Genomic DNA, 18,463 nt, shown 5'->3' on the forward strand with positions numbered 1-18,463 from the left:
CTTTTCCCCAAATTGTGCTGTCCTCAGCAGGGGTGATATAGAAACTGCTAAGTAGTCAACTTCCCCTGTCTCCTCATGCTTCTGTAACATTTAAGATATCTGTCTTTTTTAAGCATTATAAAATAAAGTCTAGAATTATTTCAGTTTGCCAGTTTCTGAAATTAAAGATCCTGCAAATCTCTGTCTCTAGCCTAAATATAAAACAATGGGAATAATGCATAGGACAAGGGCTCGTGCTCTCAGCACAGCTTCAAGACCTAGTAAGGAGAACTCCACATACAGAGCAAACTACTGGGATCCAGAGGCTGCCCAAGCACCCAGGTGTTTTTGAGTTTTTGGCCTGCATTCCCTTACCAGCTTTGAAAACACAGTTCTCTGTGCCATCCACACCACAGTGTAATACTTAGATCCCTAAGCTTGCAGACTTCAATTTCATGAGTTCTTCAAGTCCACAGTTGACTCTCATCATAGCACTGCTCAACTCCTGGGCATTCTGCAAATCCTGTCTGGTTTTGAAGGCCTTTAATGAACAGACTGAGCCTGGGCATAAGCCACTAAGCAGTACTTGGCAGTGATGTGGATCTTCAGGAGAAACTGATCATGGTGAATAAGAAGTGTGGTCACACGTGTTTCTTTGGAACCTGCACTCTGAAACCAGGCTCTGAGTGGACATTCAATGGACAAATTTCTACTCAGTTTTCAGTTCAGCAACTGAAAACAAGAATGGAAAATGAAATGTGAGTGGGGCAAGCACTGCTAGCTGCAAATCAATCCATAAAACCTAGTTTCCTGAACTCCCAAATATCCCACTATCACACTTTGCCCAGCACCCAAACTAAGCACTTACTGACCCTGTTATGCATGGACTTAACCCTCAGTAACAACTGCAGCTAACACCTCCCAAAAGGATGAAATTCACTATTGAGCCATGGCCAGAAGACATCAGAACAAGTACAGCTGCTTCAACTGCATAGGAGCATATCTTTCTGAAGTGGAAAACAGTCTAGAGCACAGTTACTCCCACACTGCATGTTTCTCTAGCTAGTACTGCCTGCTTAAATCCCACACAGCTTTTACAGCCAGTACTTCCCTGGACAGTTTACTCATGTAATACTGCCAAAACATTACAAGTTGTTCTCTTGCTTGAGTACTGAGATACAGGAGATAATTATCAATGGAAAGAAAATGAGCTTGACTGTTTCTTTGTGTCATGCACAGATTAAGGCATGGCCACTCTGCTACCCTGCAGGAAAAGCAGCCATTTACAATGGGCCACCCCGACAACAATTCAAAATAAAAAAAAAACAGAATCTGCTTAGCAACCAGTCTTTTGCTTTCAGACTCTAATAAAGCTAGAAAATCCTCCAGGTTCTCCTATAGCAAGTTCATTTTCAAGAAAAGCAACAATACCTTAGTAACAAGTTTGAAGTATCTGGGAATTGAGCATGGCCTAGAGTTCCAGGGTCAGAGGAACCATGTTGCTGCTGTGAGCCACATACAGACACAACACATCCATGTGCTCCTGTGAGCTCAGGGAAGGCACCTTCCAGCATCACACACAGAGGATGACATTTCCAGGGTGTGCTGGGCTAGTGCTGGACGTGCCTTTGGGTTTCACTGAAGGTGGAAAATTCTCTCTCACTACTGAATGACAGATGAAAAGAAAGGGATACAGACAGGAATGGCCTGGGAAACAAAACAAAGCACGTTATGGTAGATGTGGTGGAGCAAGGAACAAGCAGCAAGAAGCAAAGACAGGCTGGCACAGTCCATGTAATAGCCTTGGAAAAGGGATCTTTTCAATACTTGACTGGACACAGACAGAACAAAGGAGGCTGTATCAATGATGCTCTGAAATAAAGGCAGGCTGAATGAGATATACAATAAGACAGATGGATAGAAAGGAAATGCTGCATCTTAGAGACATGGCAAGATTAACAGCTTGAATACAATAGCTAGAAAAAGGTCAGAATAGAAGATGATGCTCTTGTTACAGAGGTGAGGAACAGGAACAGGCCGGGTGGCAACGACATCCTTAGTGACTGAGGGAGTTGTTCAGGAGTACTAGAAATAACATCATTTCTTCTGTTATTTAGCTGAAAATTTGACAGCCATGTATAGCTTAGAAAGACAAAGAAAGGTCATCGTTTTGGGCACTACATGTGCTTGAACAGAGAAATAAGGGAGAAGCAGAGGCACATAAATACCCCAAGAAAATTAGGGAAAGGAGAGAGGGAACAGGCGTGGGTAGAGTTGTGGCACCTGAAGCAGATGAGGTCAGAGGAAGCTGCAATGAGGCCAGTGAAAACAGATAAAGTGGGTGGGAAGAAGAGGATGAATAAGAGAGTAAGGTGACAAGATGAATGTGGCAACTACCATGGGGTAAAGGAAGATGCATAATGTACAGAGCTGAAAAGCACTGAAAGATAATCCCTGTAAGAGTTCTTAAGAGAGGCATCTGGAGAGGGGAGGGAACAGGGGCAAGCTTTATTTTTTGGTAGTTTCTAGACCATAAGATTCCTTTCTTTCTGACTATGTGGAAGTTTCCATGAAAACCATGTAGTTTTGGGCTGTGTGGCATATTCTGTGTGTGTTGAAAACACACATATAAAACACAAGTACAGGGTTCCTTTAGTGGTAATCTTTAAAAAACTTGTTTGGTTGCAGAGCAGTGTGATGACACTTTTCTGACTACTCAGCCTCCTCACCTCATACAGAATATGCCAGTCTTGCAGATGTAGATTAAAAGTAACATGTTTGTAAAGTTACTCCAAGCTGGCATGTAATAATGCTAATTTGAGACTCCACCTTCTTTGTTTTCTGATGCAATTAAAGGAATCATAGGAGGGCTGGGGAGAACAAGGTCCATGTAGTGTGAAAATCAGAAAAGCTATGAGAGGGTAAAAGACATACATAAGCTGTGTATAAGAAACAGGCTAGACATTTTTATGTCCTACACAACAGAAAAGCAGGGCAGGAATTTTACATGGTCAAGCAGCTTTCCATGGCCACCTTTTCCTCATACCTGTATTTTAGCCAACAGGCTGGAAAAAATGCAGCAGAACAACACAACCTGAAGAAGGAGTGTTGATGGGCTGTTCTCCAAGAGCCTGCCCCCTCAGCCAAGAAATCAGTAACAATCTAACGAACAGCACAGAAGCAAACTTGGTAAGTGGCTGTCAAGGTGATCAGCAAGGCAAGGATTGGAAATGGATGGCCCCAAAGTACATGTCCTTCTGTTTTACAAGCAAAGCATCCATTAGGGACAGAGGAACATGAAAAAAAGAGGATATTCCGTCCATATGGACAACAGCCCAAGCAGCCTGCTTTCTTTTCACAAAACCAGCTGACATGAAGACTTGCCAGTGGCAAGTCAGTGAAATAGCCAGGAACAGGATCCTCTTAAAGATTATACAGAAAACCAACTAGGAGTAGAATGGATAAAAATAACTTCCATCAGTACCTTTCTAGGTCACTGTTGTCTACAACTGCACCTGCCCCTCAACCCAAAACTTGAAGAAAGAAGCTGAACTTGGTGTTCAACTGCTCTAAAGCAGCAAAGCTCTACTAGGCCCTGATCATGCTCCATGACTCCATGCAAATGTGCCTGACAAAGTATGTGCCACATGGAGGTGTGCCAGGCAGTCCCACACTGCGGGCGACAAAGGCTGCTCGGTTTGGCTGTCTCCAGAGCACGCGTGTGTTAAAGTGTGGGAGTCGTGGGGTTAATGCAAGTAACATTTCCTCACTTTGCAGGCATATGACTCTCCCAGGGCAAGCCAGGGCACCAAGCAAGAGCTGGCCCCAAATGCCCCAGAGGGAGGGGGATTCTTTCCATGAGCCTCAGAAAAAGTGAGGCTGGCCCTTCAGCAGCTTGGTTGTTCTCACTGATCTTTCTTCCCTCTTCAACCCCCACAGTTTTGCTGCTTTTATCAAAGTGGTAATACAAAGCTGCAACAAATATGCCAATGCCTTCACTGTGGTAAAGTACGGCTGAACTTGCTGCTAACTCTGCCCCCAGTTCACCGAGTGTAGGACAAGGGGCACTGGCCACAGGACGGGGCTGAAGCTGACAGGGAAGATCTTGTAAGAGATTAAGAGTACTCTCTGAAGGGCCAGAGGAGTTAGCAGGGATTTTATTTTTCAAATGTCTTCTGGGGATTAGGAAAAAAAGAAAACTTTGCAGAGAGGAACTGCTCTAAATCAGGATTTGGAGAAAAGGGAACAAATCCAAAAAATGTTCTGATATCAAAACCATGCTGAGAGGAACTAGAGGCACAAGTATGGTAGAAAACCAGACATACTCACTCCTCCTAAATGCAAACACTTAAACCTGGACTAACCTCTACACTAACCTTTGTCCAGCATTCCTGCTCTGTCACATTCCTTCTTTATCCCCTTCTCTGAGCAAATCTTTGTACTTCAACATCCCATTTATTATTGTGCTATTATCCATCAGAGGTTGTTCTTGAACTAGTGAACTGGGGTGTGGACATCCCAAAAATTATTTCTAAAATAAAGACACTGGCAGAAGGAATGGTAACAGTAAGATTCTGCAAAAGAGACTTTTCTTTGCACACCATCAGGCTACCATTTCAAGCAGGACTAAGTGCAGTTTGATTTATGCTACACTTACAAAGTAAAATCTCAGAAGGGGTGCAAAGATTGCAATGCTCTTCTTCCCACAGAACAGCAGTGGAGAGTTAGGTACTGAACCAAGGATCCCTGAAAGCCCAACAAGGAGCTTTCAGAGATAGCTAGTGAGATACATCAAGGACAGGAGCAAGTTCCTTCTCTGTATCAGACAGAGGCAGGTCTGAAAGCAAGGCTCCCACTTTACACATGAGTAGTGCAATAACTAATCTTCACCTGCTCATGGGTTATCCTTGGCTGTCATCTCACTGGGCCTGATTGTGTCCTCCACAAACAGGTCCTGCAGGCAACACTGCTTGAAGAATGGCAGATTAGAAAGCCTGTGATTAGGTGCATGTGAAAGCACCATCAGGAGAGGGTTACACTAGCTCCAGTGCAACAGAAAAAGGGTTCCAAGACCTCAGTGGCACCATGGTAGATGGCCCTTATATGCTAGAAGTGGCAGGCAGGAAGCCAAGGCCTTCTGCAAATGTAACCCTTAGCCCTACAGGGTACAATGCCACTGGTAGGGATTAAGGGAGCTCTTTTAACAGAATGCCAGAGTATTGGAAGTTAGTTGCAGCTTTCACCATAATGAGACAACCACCTCTTGTGATTAGCATCAGTAGACTTGCCATGTTTTCTTTAAGCAACGGGAAGCACCAGAGTTCAAGGAACCCACAGACACACTGGGTAAAATAGAGGCAGACTTTGAGATTATTTGGCACAAGTAGCTTCAGGAGTTAAAACATTGTTGAATCGTCTTCTCTCCAAGGGGAAAACTGGAGCCAAACCTCCCTCTACAGCCCAGTAACTGGGAACACATTTAATGTCAGCAAACAACAGACATTATTAAGAGCCTCCTAATATTCCCAAGCACTAACAGAAGCTGTTAGTATTTACAGTTTAGCAGCTGGCAGGGCTGAGGTAAGAACTCAAAAGCCACCACACTTTCTCCAGTTATTTCCTTTCAGGGCCATATTTAAGTCTGTTTTACCACCACAGATGAAAGTTTGGGCAGTACCTTGTACTCCTTAAACATGTTGGTATGTGTGGGGACACACACCCATGCCCACAAAGAGTGAAACACAGATGCTACCTCTCCTGTTCTCCTTCCTCAGTTTGGCTCCTGGAAGGAGGAGTTAGGTCCATTCAGAGGCTGATCCTATAACCCAGTCGTTCCATTATGCATATGCAGGGCCCCTTCCACTGTAACACCTCATCATTCTCATTTAGGAGTTGAAACTGTGTCAGACTTCCATATGCTAGTCTTGCCCCAAGAGCTAAGCTAAGCCTGGCTATTTTTTTTGTTTGTTCCTAATGAGTGTCAGATCATAGGGAAATTTGGGGCATGGGTCTAGCAAAAAATTGTATTTTTGTATAGAACAGCTTCTTTGAGGACTGAACTCCTGCTGGTGGTCTGTGTGATGCTACAGGTCATAGCACACATGGCATGGGAGCTACCTACCCACACCTCAGGCATGTGTGAGAACAAGCCTTTGCTAAGGGCTCCCAGCATGACTGCGGGTGCAAAAGCTTATCCCATTCTTCCCACCTTTCGAAAAAAAAAACCCAGTATCCACTTGCAAGGTAGCCTTCCCTCAGAGGAGGACAAACCACAATGCTGAGTGAGGTACACTGGCTTCCATCACCCTCTCTTCATCCATTGTGCAGGGGATGACCAAGTCCTAGCACTGATGAGGGCATGAGGAAGCGGCTCAGAGCTGCCACAGCTGCCCATGGTAGAAACCAGAAACAAGGCTCTAGTAACCCCTGGGACCACTTATCTCCAGATCCTGATGTTTGATGAAACACAATTGCTACAGAGTATTTGAATATACTGATTTGCTTTAAATCCATTGCAAAAAAAGCCCTCTGAAATGACTGTAAAAGTTTGGAGACCTGAGAACTCTTAACAACAAACTCCATCAGGCAGTAAGAAAGTTGCAATTCTGACTCCATACTCTGAAAATTCACATCTGAGCCCTATACAAAGTTATGCAAACACTTGGGACCAAAAACTAGGATCCAAGAAAGATTTATGCCCATTGGGGAACATTATTTCTTGTCTTTGACAGGACTGAGTTTTATACAGTACTCTGCAAAGATATCGTAACTGCTGCTTCTGGAGCACAGTTGACAACCTTGGTTGCAGAAATAAACAAGACACAAAAGTGGGAATTAAACTCTCCAGAAAAAAAAGAGAAAAAAAAAAGCAGGAGGGATTTGTTAGCTGGTTTCTATTTGCTTTAGTATCAGTTGGGAGAGCAACAGACGCACATTAAGACATAGACGTGGCATCAGATCTCCCCTCCCAGGTTACACTGGAATGTTACATATTGCTTCCATATGACCAATACTTCTAATTCTGTTTTCAGTCTGACAATCTTGTGACCATAGCTTTTTCAACCTATTCACACTCTTGTAAAAAGAAAATGATGCTAACATTTTGCAACACTATTTTAGATTTTTTTTCTGTCTGGAAATTTGTCTGCATATAGTACACAAGAGATTTCTATTAATTGGAATGTAGAGATACTGTGATAGATGCTATGATGGATATTATTCATGTTTAACAAAATCATGTTGTTCTCATTTCATCTGCATTAACATTTCATGAGTTTTGGGAGGGGGTTCTTGCTTGGTTTTGTTGGTTTTATGTGTATGTCTTGTTTAAAATTGTCTGTGCTTGGAGGAGCCTAGAACAATTTCCCAGTGAGTTATGAAAGAGTTTAGCACAAGAATAATGCTTTAGAGACACACCAGCTCCAGTTGTACAGTAAGACAACTGTACTCAGTAAGACAGAGGACTGCTACAATATCTGCCACCTTTGGTATGTGGCAGATGTATTATTATGTGTATTATTTGTGCCACTTCCTGAACATTTTCCTGTAAGAATTCCTTTGTTAAATCAGAAAAATGTATGTTAGAGCCCATCAGCTTAATTGCATCTTGTTAACAAGCACAAACATCTGTAACATACTACAACATTGTCACTTTAAAACGGAAGGCAAAGGTGTTAAATGTCTTAGATAGAATTCTGGCCTGCTGAAGCCAATGAGTCATGCATTTCCTTGGGAAGACTTCACATACCAAATTCCAAAATTATCAAACACAGAGCCATAAGAGATGAGGAAAAAACGGAGTCTTGCTGTTATTTTCCAAACATTTAGTTCTCTGCTTTCACAAGATGGGGACAGTACTGCTCCCCTGGGGCTGCAAGGGGCTAAACACTCCACATGTTGCAGTAGCACTTCTTCCAAAGCACAGAGGCGTACACACCCTTTGCACAGCATGATAGAAAAAGCCCTCTGTACACATCAGGTGTTTCCAAGCAAACAGACCTAAGCCTACTAGCTCAGGCCAATTACCTGATAAGCACTATAGTCTTCCTCATTACCACTATGATCTCTCAAGAGCTGGGTAGGAAGGCAGGCTTTCTATGTGCTTAATCCCTTTTGTTCTCAGCTTCAGTCTACATCTAACACACCTCATGAAGCTTGAAGTTATGTCTGTCCTACCCATAGTATTTCTGCACTGGAAGGACAGAACCACAATGCTTTCACAGTACAGATATTTCTCTTCCTGCATTTTACCTAATTATACTGTGGAAGCAAAAAGATACAAAGAGAGAGTCTTTATCTGGAACAAAGACAAAGTAAACTCCAAGTACAATCTAAAAAGAAAAATCTCTTTTCATGAGCATCAAGAATGCATTTGAAAGTATGTCAAACAGATGCACCAAGAAAATTACTTCCCTTGTCTCTTTTCTCATCCCAAACCCTTATTATTACTTTTTGACTGATTTTTCTTGGCTCTTACACACTCTCATGCTGATCTTCTTAGGTGGGCTCCATATAACCTTCCTGGCTTTCTTTTATCCCTCTAGTCATCTTGCCAATATTTTTTTTTCTTTTATTTCATAACAATTTTCTCTAGGTCCCAAATGAGCTAAATCTCAGTGGCTGAGAGTTTTGCTTTTTAATGCAATGCTCAGTCTGCCAAATGCCTTTAAAATGTATTTTAACCTTCTCCGTTTATTTGAAAACTGCTTCTTCCAAGAAAGCTAAGAATAATGCTGTTACCATAGTTTCCTTGTCCACAACCAATAAAAGGCAATTTGGAATACAGTAAAACAAAGACAAGAATACTCACAAAATGTGACCAAAGTATTGGACATTGATAATCTTCACCCATCATCACTTCTAGCACTGCTATGGAAAATACTCTAGACTAATAAATAGTCCAGCAGGGAAGATGAAGATAAGCCTGTCTGCTTGCAGGCTATTTGAGAGATTTCAATTCCAACACTTGAGATGTCTGTTCATCTAAAATCCCTCACAGATTTAGTATTGCATCTCACAGATTTTGTATTCTGCTGTCCTCTTTTGTTCCAGTGATTGTGTATAAAAGCACTTCGCTAAGGCTCAGTGAAGCCTAAGTGAGTGATTAATTACCCGTAGGAACTAGTTGACAAAGTAAATAATATACTGCCTGTTCTTACAGTTTTGTTGGCCCCCAAACAGGCAAGCTTCTAGGGAACAAGCCAAAAATAATCTTTCTCTTCCAGTTATCTGGCCAACAAAACCCTACATAAGCTTCAAAGAATATAAAAATTACACCTGATTTGGACACATCCATTTGCTTTCCTGATTAGAAATTAAATGACGGAGTTTTACTCTCATAAAATGAACTTGTAAGAAAAGAAAGAGTAACAATTGTTCTCGATAACACTTAACGATGAAGGAGAAAACCATAACGTGCACGATGGATATACAAGCACACTGCCAAGTTAATTTTTTTCCTGATTTAAAGATTTGTAAATATTCCCTTTAAAAAAGCAAAGTATTTTGCCTTTTCCTTTTCTAAAGGAAACAAAAATCCAGAGGATGTTCCGTTTGAAAAGACACACTAAGAAGACTTACCAATGAAAGCACCTGAATGGGAGGGAAGAAGAATCCTTCTCCCACATTCTCAGTGCACTCTATGGGACCGACTCCTGTGGTTCCTTGGACTCCCTTACAAACACATCAAGAAAATGTGGGAGAATGCAACTCAAGATTTTCTGGTGTTCTACTAATGTTTGCTTGCCAGTGACAACAGCCTAAAACAGCTGAGCTTAAATCAAAATGCTTTGGCCACGGTTTGATAACCTCTGGATGTAAGGAATGGGGAAGAAAATAGAGCAAGTCTCTTCCTTACCCCAGGCACCCAGGGTTTAGGCAGGGATTGTAAGCACTATGACTGCTAGAAAAGCATTTGCTGTTTTCGTTTTTGAAGAAAAGCTGTTATCCTCACTGCAGCTCTCTGGAGCTTTTGCAGACCCCAGAAGAACCATCACTGTATACGTCAAACATACAGGCACAGAGCCTCAGTCAACATAGTTTCAATTATAGCTTAGCCACAAGAAAATGTAAAACATCTTTTATCCTTGCCTATCCATGCCTTCTTGTGAAGGTCATGTAAAGGTAACAGAGCATGGGGAAAAGAGAAAGAAGGTCTAAGAGTGCAAAAGGTCACTCATATGGTGAATACACTCCACTCTTCCAGTGAAAAAGCTTATTAGTTCACCCTACCGAAAACGCATTGTGTGTAGCTGGACGCCAGGTCTAATGCACTAGACAAACACATTCTATTTTTGCAGAAAACCCATCTTAACTCCTGTTAATATGTTGCTCACCACATCACTTAAAGTAAGTAGTACATTTTTGTAATTGTTGGTCTCAAGTTAATCAGTGTCAGCACTATAAAAGAAAATAGCTAAAAGCACCAACTAAAAAGACATGTCTTTCACATCCCTTAAGTGAATTTACTGGGAAACAGGAAGAAGCGGCAAAGACCAAGTCTACATTAAACTTTGCACCCTTCTCATCTACATACACAAACCAGTGTGTAGACAAGGTTTCTTTTCCCAGCATTTCCTTTATGTCTTCAGTACACCACATTTCAAGCCTCACACCAGCCTATTAATGGTTTTAAACTGCCCATCCAGGAGCTGTGCAAGACCTGTGGCTCTGCATTACCTTACATCATAGTCCTTGACTGTTAGGCACAGACCCTCTCTTTACCCAGTTGTAAGTGGCACCCACAGAAGATGACACCTGAAGCCCCATCCACTTCGCCATTATCAGTTTGGGTTGTTGACCTCTCTCACGGTTCACAACAAAACCCACCATCCTTCCTTCTCCTAACTGTCAGAAGCCAGGGGGTGCAATACCTCATTGATGGCCAGCTGCTCTCCACCTCCCCCGGGATGGCCGTAGCGGTGGTTGGAGCTCCGGAAGTCCTCGTACAGGTCCTCCTCACTTCCCACATCATCTGTTAGGGCTGTCTTATCCAGTGCCCCATCAGTAATCACTGCAACAACAAAAAGAACAAATTGCTATAGACCACAAGATCCTCAGCAGCACCGCATCAATTCTATGAGCTTAGCTGCGGTCCGGGACACTAATACAGCAGGAAGGGAAAAAAAGAAAAGGAAACTCTAAAGGCTATTTCAGGGCACAATTCCAGCCTGGTGCATGCCCATTTTTCAGAGAATTTTTCTCCATTCATTTTGTTGCCATAAATTATTGTGTCTGTTTCTAGACCGAAAAGCACTATTTTTAAAAAATTCAACAAGTGCTCTGTGTTGCAAAGAACAGATCAAGTGAAAATAAGAAAACAGGCTCTGAAAAAAGGTGCAGAGCAGAGACGACGCAAACGTGATTTCATTGTGACATTTCCATGTCAACAAGAAATTTGACTAGGTAACAAGCTCGTATCTCCCAGTTCATACCTTTATTATTATGATTTACCAAATCTCATTAGACCAAGGAAACAGCCTTTGGGAAAAACATTCACCTTCTTCTTTCTCCACACATTTATTTAATTTGAGAACCCTTTTTGTTGCCTACAAGGGTGTTTGCTACAGAAACATCCATTATTACCACAGGAGAGCCAGTCTGCTCAGCACAGCCCCAAATAAGCTACAGATAATGGAGGGTTAGCAGGCTGTAGCCAGAACAAGCACTGAAGTCTCAAGATACAAGCATAAGCCTGAGAGAAATAAAAATACGGCATTTATACTCCTTGCACAGAAAAGAAAAAAAGGTACATCATCTGTTTCACAGGCAGAAATCTTTTCTTAATGTCTTCTTGAGGTATTAACCAGTACCCTTCAGTGGCCTGTTGACCAATCATTCATTCATCCCATACCTGTACAGGCTACTGAGCATAAACTAATATCCAAACTAAACCTGCCCTGGCACAACGTAAGGCAATTTCCTCTGGTTCTATCACTGGTTACTTAGGAGAAGTGACCAACCTCCACCTCACAGCAACCTCCTTTCAGGTAGTTGCAGAGAATGAAAAGGTCTCCCCCCAGCCTCCTCTTCTCCAGGCTAAAGAACCCCATTTCCCTCAGACACTCCTCATGAGCCTTGTTCTCCAGACCCTTCTGCAGCTTCGTCACTCTTCTCTGGACACACTCCAGTCCCTCAATGTCCTTCTTGTAGTGAGGGGCCCAAAACTGAACACGCCACACCTGGGCACACAGTGGCTCATGTTCAGCTGTCTGTCAACCAGCACCCTCGGGCCCTTTTCTGCCAGGCAGCTTTCCAGCCACTCTTCCCCGGGCATGTAAATCAACCTGATTGTGTCAATGGGCCAAGAACAAGTGCCTAAGGGTTTATTAGCTTATTATTACCTGAAAGCAAAGCTCCCCAGAAATACAAAATAAAGCATCATCAGAGGTTACAGTAAGACCTGCAAAGATCAGCCTTCATCAATGCTTTCATTTCATGTGATGTTTTGTTAAGGCTACATCACTTATTAGTAATAACATAGTGAGGTGTAAATTCAGTGTAGCAGCTATCAGTTCAGTGCAGTAACCTGATATCAAAATGACTGGAGCATGAGCTATTTTTGAACTAAATACTTGATGGCTTATGCTTTGAAGTCAATAAATATTCACAACATAGCAAAGACATACTCATCATCTAAACATGGAACTCCACTCAACTGATGGCAGTTCAGGACCTGGAGGTGCATATGAACTTATTATTACAGCAGAATTTTCTGTGAAAGTATGTAACTACCCAACCATTCAACTTTAAGTGACATTGGACCCCAAAACCAAGCATTCTCATACATGTGATGTTCTCCAACACATATAGAAGATCTCTACCAAACACATGCCTCTAGTATAAGACTGCATATAAGGTAGTTCTGGAGCTAAGATCCAGCCCATTAATATAAACCTCAAAACCAGCTGGAATGCCACCAATTTCTAATTTTGTGCAGAATTACTATGGCTTGCACTTCATTTTGAATTATTTTAAAAGAGCATTAAAGTATCACTTTTTGCTCATACTGTCTGAAACATTTTTCAGACAGTAATTAACAGCTTTAGTGTATTAGTACAGCAACAAAACCAATTCTTTTCAATAATTTTATTTCAAAAAGAAATAAAAATAAGTAATCTATAAGAAAGGAGTTAGTCACTTAATTCAAAACTTTCTTTGCACCCCTCTGATCTCATTATTTTCCCTTTTTTATGCAAAGCTTCAATGCTTTTGCCTTAGGTATCTTCTGCTATTTTCACCACTAAAAGTAATTTTCAACTTGAAAAATGTTCACTGGCATCTTTAAAGCTTATGTTCTTTCCCCCCACATTTTCTTATTTATTCTCTGATCTGTGCTTAGATGAATAAGCAAGAGCTCCAGGGAGCTATTTATCTGTATTACTTAAAATGCTCTATACCTCTGGTAAGTGCCTTTAAAGCTGTGTTTGCTTTTACTAGGGATCTGTTTTTCTTCTCTGATCTTACCAAGCTCATCAATTTTCTGCAGTCTCAAAACTTGCTACTGCACTTTGGATTAGTTTTCCTGGCAGAGGAGTCCTCGTGGACATATTTCACCAAGAAAACACAGTTCACAGTTCCATGAAAGTTCTCAACCCTTGAGGAAAAATGGCCCAAAATAGCCATTATACATTTTCCCAAACTAACTAATGTTCCAGGGAAAAATAAAACTAACGACAACTACGAATTTTCTCTAAGCAGCTTACATGGGAGAGATGATTACAAATAAATAAATAAAACAGTAGCCTGGAATGGTGACCCAATGCACTAGAAATCCAACAAGGATGTAGGAGAATGAACGCTTTTATTGTAGGTAATGACTCAACTTGCACAGCATAAACTAGGTCAAGTAGAAAGTAAGCAAGCACCATACAAAAATCTTTAAAGACAAGTTAGCAGAGCTTGCTGAAATAGTCTATCAGCTTCCTCAACAGCACAGTACTAGCTGGACAGGCAACTATTAAGCTGCACAGTAGTTGACTCAGATGCTCTTCTCTGTTTAACACTAAAATTCATTGGTATGGTCACAACTGGCCTCTCCATGTCCCTCAGACCACCGATCTGAGCTGTCCCTGGCAAGCAGGCAACACCAAAGAAAAGGTAATGCTAAGCATCCAATTAGCTCAAGCAGATTTCTTTGTATTTTAGATGGCTGTCCTGATAAGTTTCACTAACTATGGCAACAAATCCCATATATAGGAACACAGGGAGGGGTTGTCACCAACATTCAGTACTACAGCCTCCTGTGCAAGTACTAAAACTCTGCTTTATACTGTTGCTAGTCCAAGCCCAAACCCTGGGATTTATGTCATTAGAGCACAAAAGCAGATGGATAATTCTAGGAATAGAAGGTCGTGAAAGAATGCTACACAAACCTTTTTTTTATGCATCTGAATAGAAAATAGGGTATCAAGATCCTGACTCCATCAAGAAATATCCTGAGGATATAAAGCAGCAAAAGTCACACAAAAAATGGCACTGACAAGAGCTACTGGCAGGGGCAGTCTGTGTTCAAGTGCTCAAGCAGACAAGACAGTACTGAGATGGGCTACAGCCAAGTCCATCACACACAAAAAGCATTATTTAAAAATCAAATAAAGATTGATCAAAATGGTGCAGATGAAGAAGGTATATGGGTTCACCCTTTCAGCTTCTGACAGGCTTTGGGATGCAAGCATGAGTAGTCAGCAGTGGGGAGGGTCCTGGCTGGGCTATGCTTGTGCCCCAACCTTGCTGAAGCAGTGCATGTGAAAGGGTTGATGCCAAGCTACCCTGAGAGGTACTTCTCCTGCACAGTTACAGAGCTCTCCATCTCCTCAGAAAAACAGTGGAGCTGTTATCAGCTCTGTGGTTTCAGTCAGAAGAGCACATTGTGCCCACAGTGAGAGACATGCCATGCAATGACCACAGTATAAACCACAACCAAACAACTCTCAGCCACCCCAGGTAGTGGCCTGCCAGCTGCATCCTGCTTGCAGGTCAGTTTGGATAATTTGAAATGCCTACAGGCAACTAGAATGTTTACTGTTGGGAGCCACTGTGAAGCCTGTCTGACACTGAAGAACAAAACAGCTGGGCTACATGTGGTCAGCCTTGATCTTAATAACCAAGAGACAATGGCAGGGAGGGAAAAATGAGAGAAGCCTTGTGTTGTTCCTCTAAAAGGTGGAAAACCAAAAGAAACTGGGATGAGAGGATCTACTGAAGGTCACAGACTGAAAATTAATACTAACCATAGTCCAAAGTTCAGTTAAGACTAGTGTCACCTAGCACAGGTGATACTGTTCACCATGTCTGAGCTCCCCTCTGCTCTCAAAGGATGGACCTGCTTCATGCATTCCAACTGCGAGGACTTAGTGAACTCAAGTTGTTGTTAGCAAAAAAACCCACAAAAAACCTACCACAACAACAAAAAAATAATAAAGTGATCTCAACCTCTCACTGAAGAAATACAGAATTAATTTCTAGAACAGTTTCCTCAGAGCAGCTCTGCACTGCAGCCCCAAATCTAGCACAACCTCTTAAACGAGATCTCTCAAACTCATACATGTTTATGTCTCAGCTGGAATAAACCCCAGTAGCTCCCTGCTGGTGAGGAGCTCCAGCCATCTGCCTGAGACAAAAGCCTGAACAATGACTCAGGACTGAAGGAAAACGGGCTAGAGGCAGTTCCCCCAAAATTTTTATCATCTGTTTTCAATTGACTTACAGCCTAAAACTTTTAGGGGTAAGGCTGGAATAGGAATCCATGATGATTACAGACAGCTTTGAAAGCCAAGAGTATCCATAGTCTATTAAAGGTAAGTTTAATTAATGAAAAGGGAACAAGTTGTGTATCTGAAGTATCTCTCTTTCAAGCGTGCTTTTTCAGTACCACAATCCACACATTTAATTTGTCTCTGTAGCATTTACATTTAAAATAATTCACTGAAATCACAGTAGGAGCTTGATTTACACTCATGGATAAAAATTAATTCAGAGCTAACAACATCATTCCCTCTGCCTCACTGAGCAGAGATTGCTGTGGTTGTATGCAGTGCCTACAGGAAAGTGCATGGCAGCTGGTGAAGGGAGTAGTTCACGAGATTTAAGGCAAAAAAACAAAGGTAAGGAGTGTGTGGGTTGGGGAAAACAAACCCAGACTGCATTGCCCAGGTGAAAAGAACATCTCTATCCTCCTCTTTGCCTGTTCTAAATTCCTAAACCCTCATCTCCCTTAGAAATAGCTGCCACAGTGATGCTGCAGCCTCCATCAGTCCTGTTCTGAATTATGTGCTTCATTTATCAGCTGCTTGATATCCAGAGGTCCCTATGCAGCTGCCACAAGTAAGATCCATCAGAGTGATGTCATTCCACTTCTGCCCCAGCAGTGCAATTCTCCAGCTATTTACTGTGCTGATGGACTCTCTCACATCATTCTGCTCATGGTTGTGGGCCAGTTTAACAGGAAGAGGGAAGCCTGGCAAGAATTAGCAACATGGGAACAATGACCAGTTAGTATGTGCTTCATGAGGGGAAAAAAACCAAAGAGCCAAACAAAAAAAACAATGAAGGACACGGGCCTGTGAAGCCAAACCTCAGAGAATTAAGTTCCTTATGATGAGCAGGTAACGAAACTGAGGTCAATGAATCTTTGAGGAAAAAAAAAGAACACAGAATGGGGAGGAGAGGCAGAAAATATTTAATTGGAGAAAGCAAGCTTCATTGCCTCCATTTTAATGCAACAAGGGAAAGGATTCAACAAAACAAAATTAAATTAACATTTTGGTATAATGCCACAACTGGAATTGCTGTTGTGAATGAAATTACTTCCTAATTAGCTGAGGCAAAGAGCAAATCCAAGCTCAAAAACAACAAGGACACAGTTCTTCAGTGGAAAGCTGAGCACAGGTCCTCTGTGGGTCTGCTGGGCATATCACCCAGGGTAACATTCATCAGCAATAATGCACTGAGTCACCCACTCAGGTTTCAAGAGTTTTTAAATCCCAATTAGAATCTAAATGACCTGCAGGGAGGCTTAAGGGAGTTCTCAGCTCTCTCGTGTAGTGGAGATAATTATGGGGAAGAGAGATGTGGATTATGAATGGCTCTGCAGCTCTGACTCCCACGTTACCACTTGCTATGCACTTGCAGCTTGGTCTGCTTTGCCTTGGCAGACACGCAGGAGAGAGCTGCCCCCAGCCCCTGCCTTGCTAGTTGAGCGATGCTAGGAGTGGGAGAGAAGAGAGGGAGCAGTTTAACTAGATTTGAAGAGGAATGAGAACAATTGGAAAAACAGATTAGGAAAGCACATAAATGTACTGTCTTGATCCAAAGCCTGATCCATTGTTGAAAAGCCTCTCTGTTGTACTGCATGCAAACTATTAATTCACTGCTCACATTCCCGTCACAGCTACTGGCTTGGAAAGAAGCAGGCATGTCCTCCTACTCTACATACTTGTTTATTTGCTCAGGTCTGATTACTCACCCATATCGATCTGTTTGCTCTCATTTTTCAGATTAACGTCTTTGGAAATGCTATTTACTTTATGTCTGAACAGTGCTGAACATGATGGGGCCAATTCTAGTTCAGTACTTTAAGCCCTATCAAAATCTAAACATGAAATGAATTGTAGTAATCAAAACTAGCAGACAAATCCCTTCTAGCATCCAGGCACATCCTTTACTCTGTCCTTGGTAGGATGTACTGACGTGTACATCCTGACGTGTCATTTACTGCCCCAGCCAGAAGTCTTATTCATTGGCATATCTACTGTTTAAAGGAGTTGGAGGGACTTGGGTAAATTAAACCATTCATCATAATTTTTTGAAAGTTTCCTCTGTAGAAGGCTAAATTTGTTGCATTTCTGAGGGCAGACCTTATCACTCTCTACAGCTACCTGAAAGGAGGATGTAGCAAGGTGGAGGTTGGTCCCTTTTCTCTAGCAGCAAGTGATAGAACAAGATTAAATGGCCACAAGTTGTGCCAGGGGAGGTTTAGATTAGATATTAGAAGAAATTTCTTCACTGAAAGGGTTATCAAACACTGGAACAAGCTGTCCAGGCAGGTGGTTGAATCACCATCCCTGGAGGTTTTTAAAAGATATGTAGATGTGCTGCTTGAGGGACATGGTTTAGCTAACTCAGTAGAGTTAGATTAATGGTTGGACTTGATGATCTTATAGGTCTTCTCCAACCAGAACTATTCAGTGATTCTGGTTTCTAGCAGGTAATAAACACTGACATTTCGAACTCACGTTGAATTTTTACCTGTCCATTTAACTCTACTGCTTAGCTCTGTGCCTGCCATGCCTTGAAGTAAAATCAAACACAGACCAAACTCCCCTCCCTTAAACCGAAAAACAAGAACAAAGCTGCCCCTTCATCAGACAACTGCCTCTTAAAATCCTGTCAGGCTGCTGGTAGAGAAACAACGTATCTGACACTGCCTAGTAGAGCATGATCAGAGTCAATTCAGGTCAGCAGTAACTCAAGATGAGCTTTCAGC

At 42.0% G+C, this 18,463-nt stretch overlaps 1 protein-coding gene across 1 annotated transcript in view; it reads right to left on the reverse strand.

The window, feature by feature from the left end:
- ARHGEF4 (Rho guanine nucleotide exchange factor 4) overlaps positions 1 to 18,463 on the reverse strand; it is a 186,087-nt gene that overhangs the window by 29,459 nt on the left and 138,165 nt on the right. The window contains exon 6 of the mRNA XM_051626519.1: positions 10,851 to 10,990. Coding sequence (XP_051482479.1) covers positions 10,851 to 10,990 — 140 coding nt within the window. The remainder of the gene's footprint in view (positions 1 to 10,850; positions 10,991 to 18,463) is intronic.

The sequence above is a fragment of the Apus apus genome, chromosome 8 (assembly GCF_020740795.1).
Source record: "Apus apus isolate bApuApu2 chromosome 8, bApuApu2.pri.cur, whole genome shotgun sequence".
Classification (NCBI taxonomy): domain Eukaryota; kingdom Metazoa; phylum Chordata; class Aves; order Apodiformes; family Apodidae; genus Apus; species Apus apus.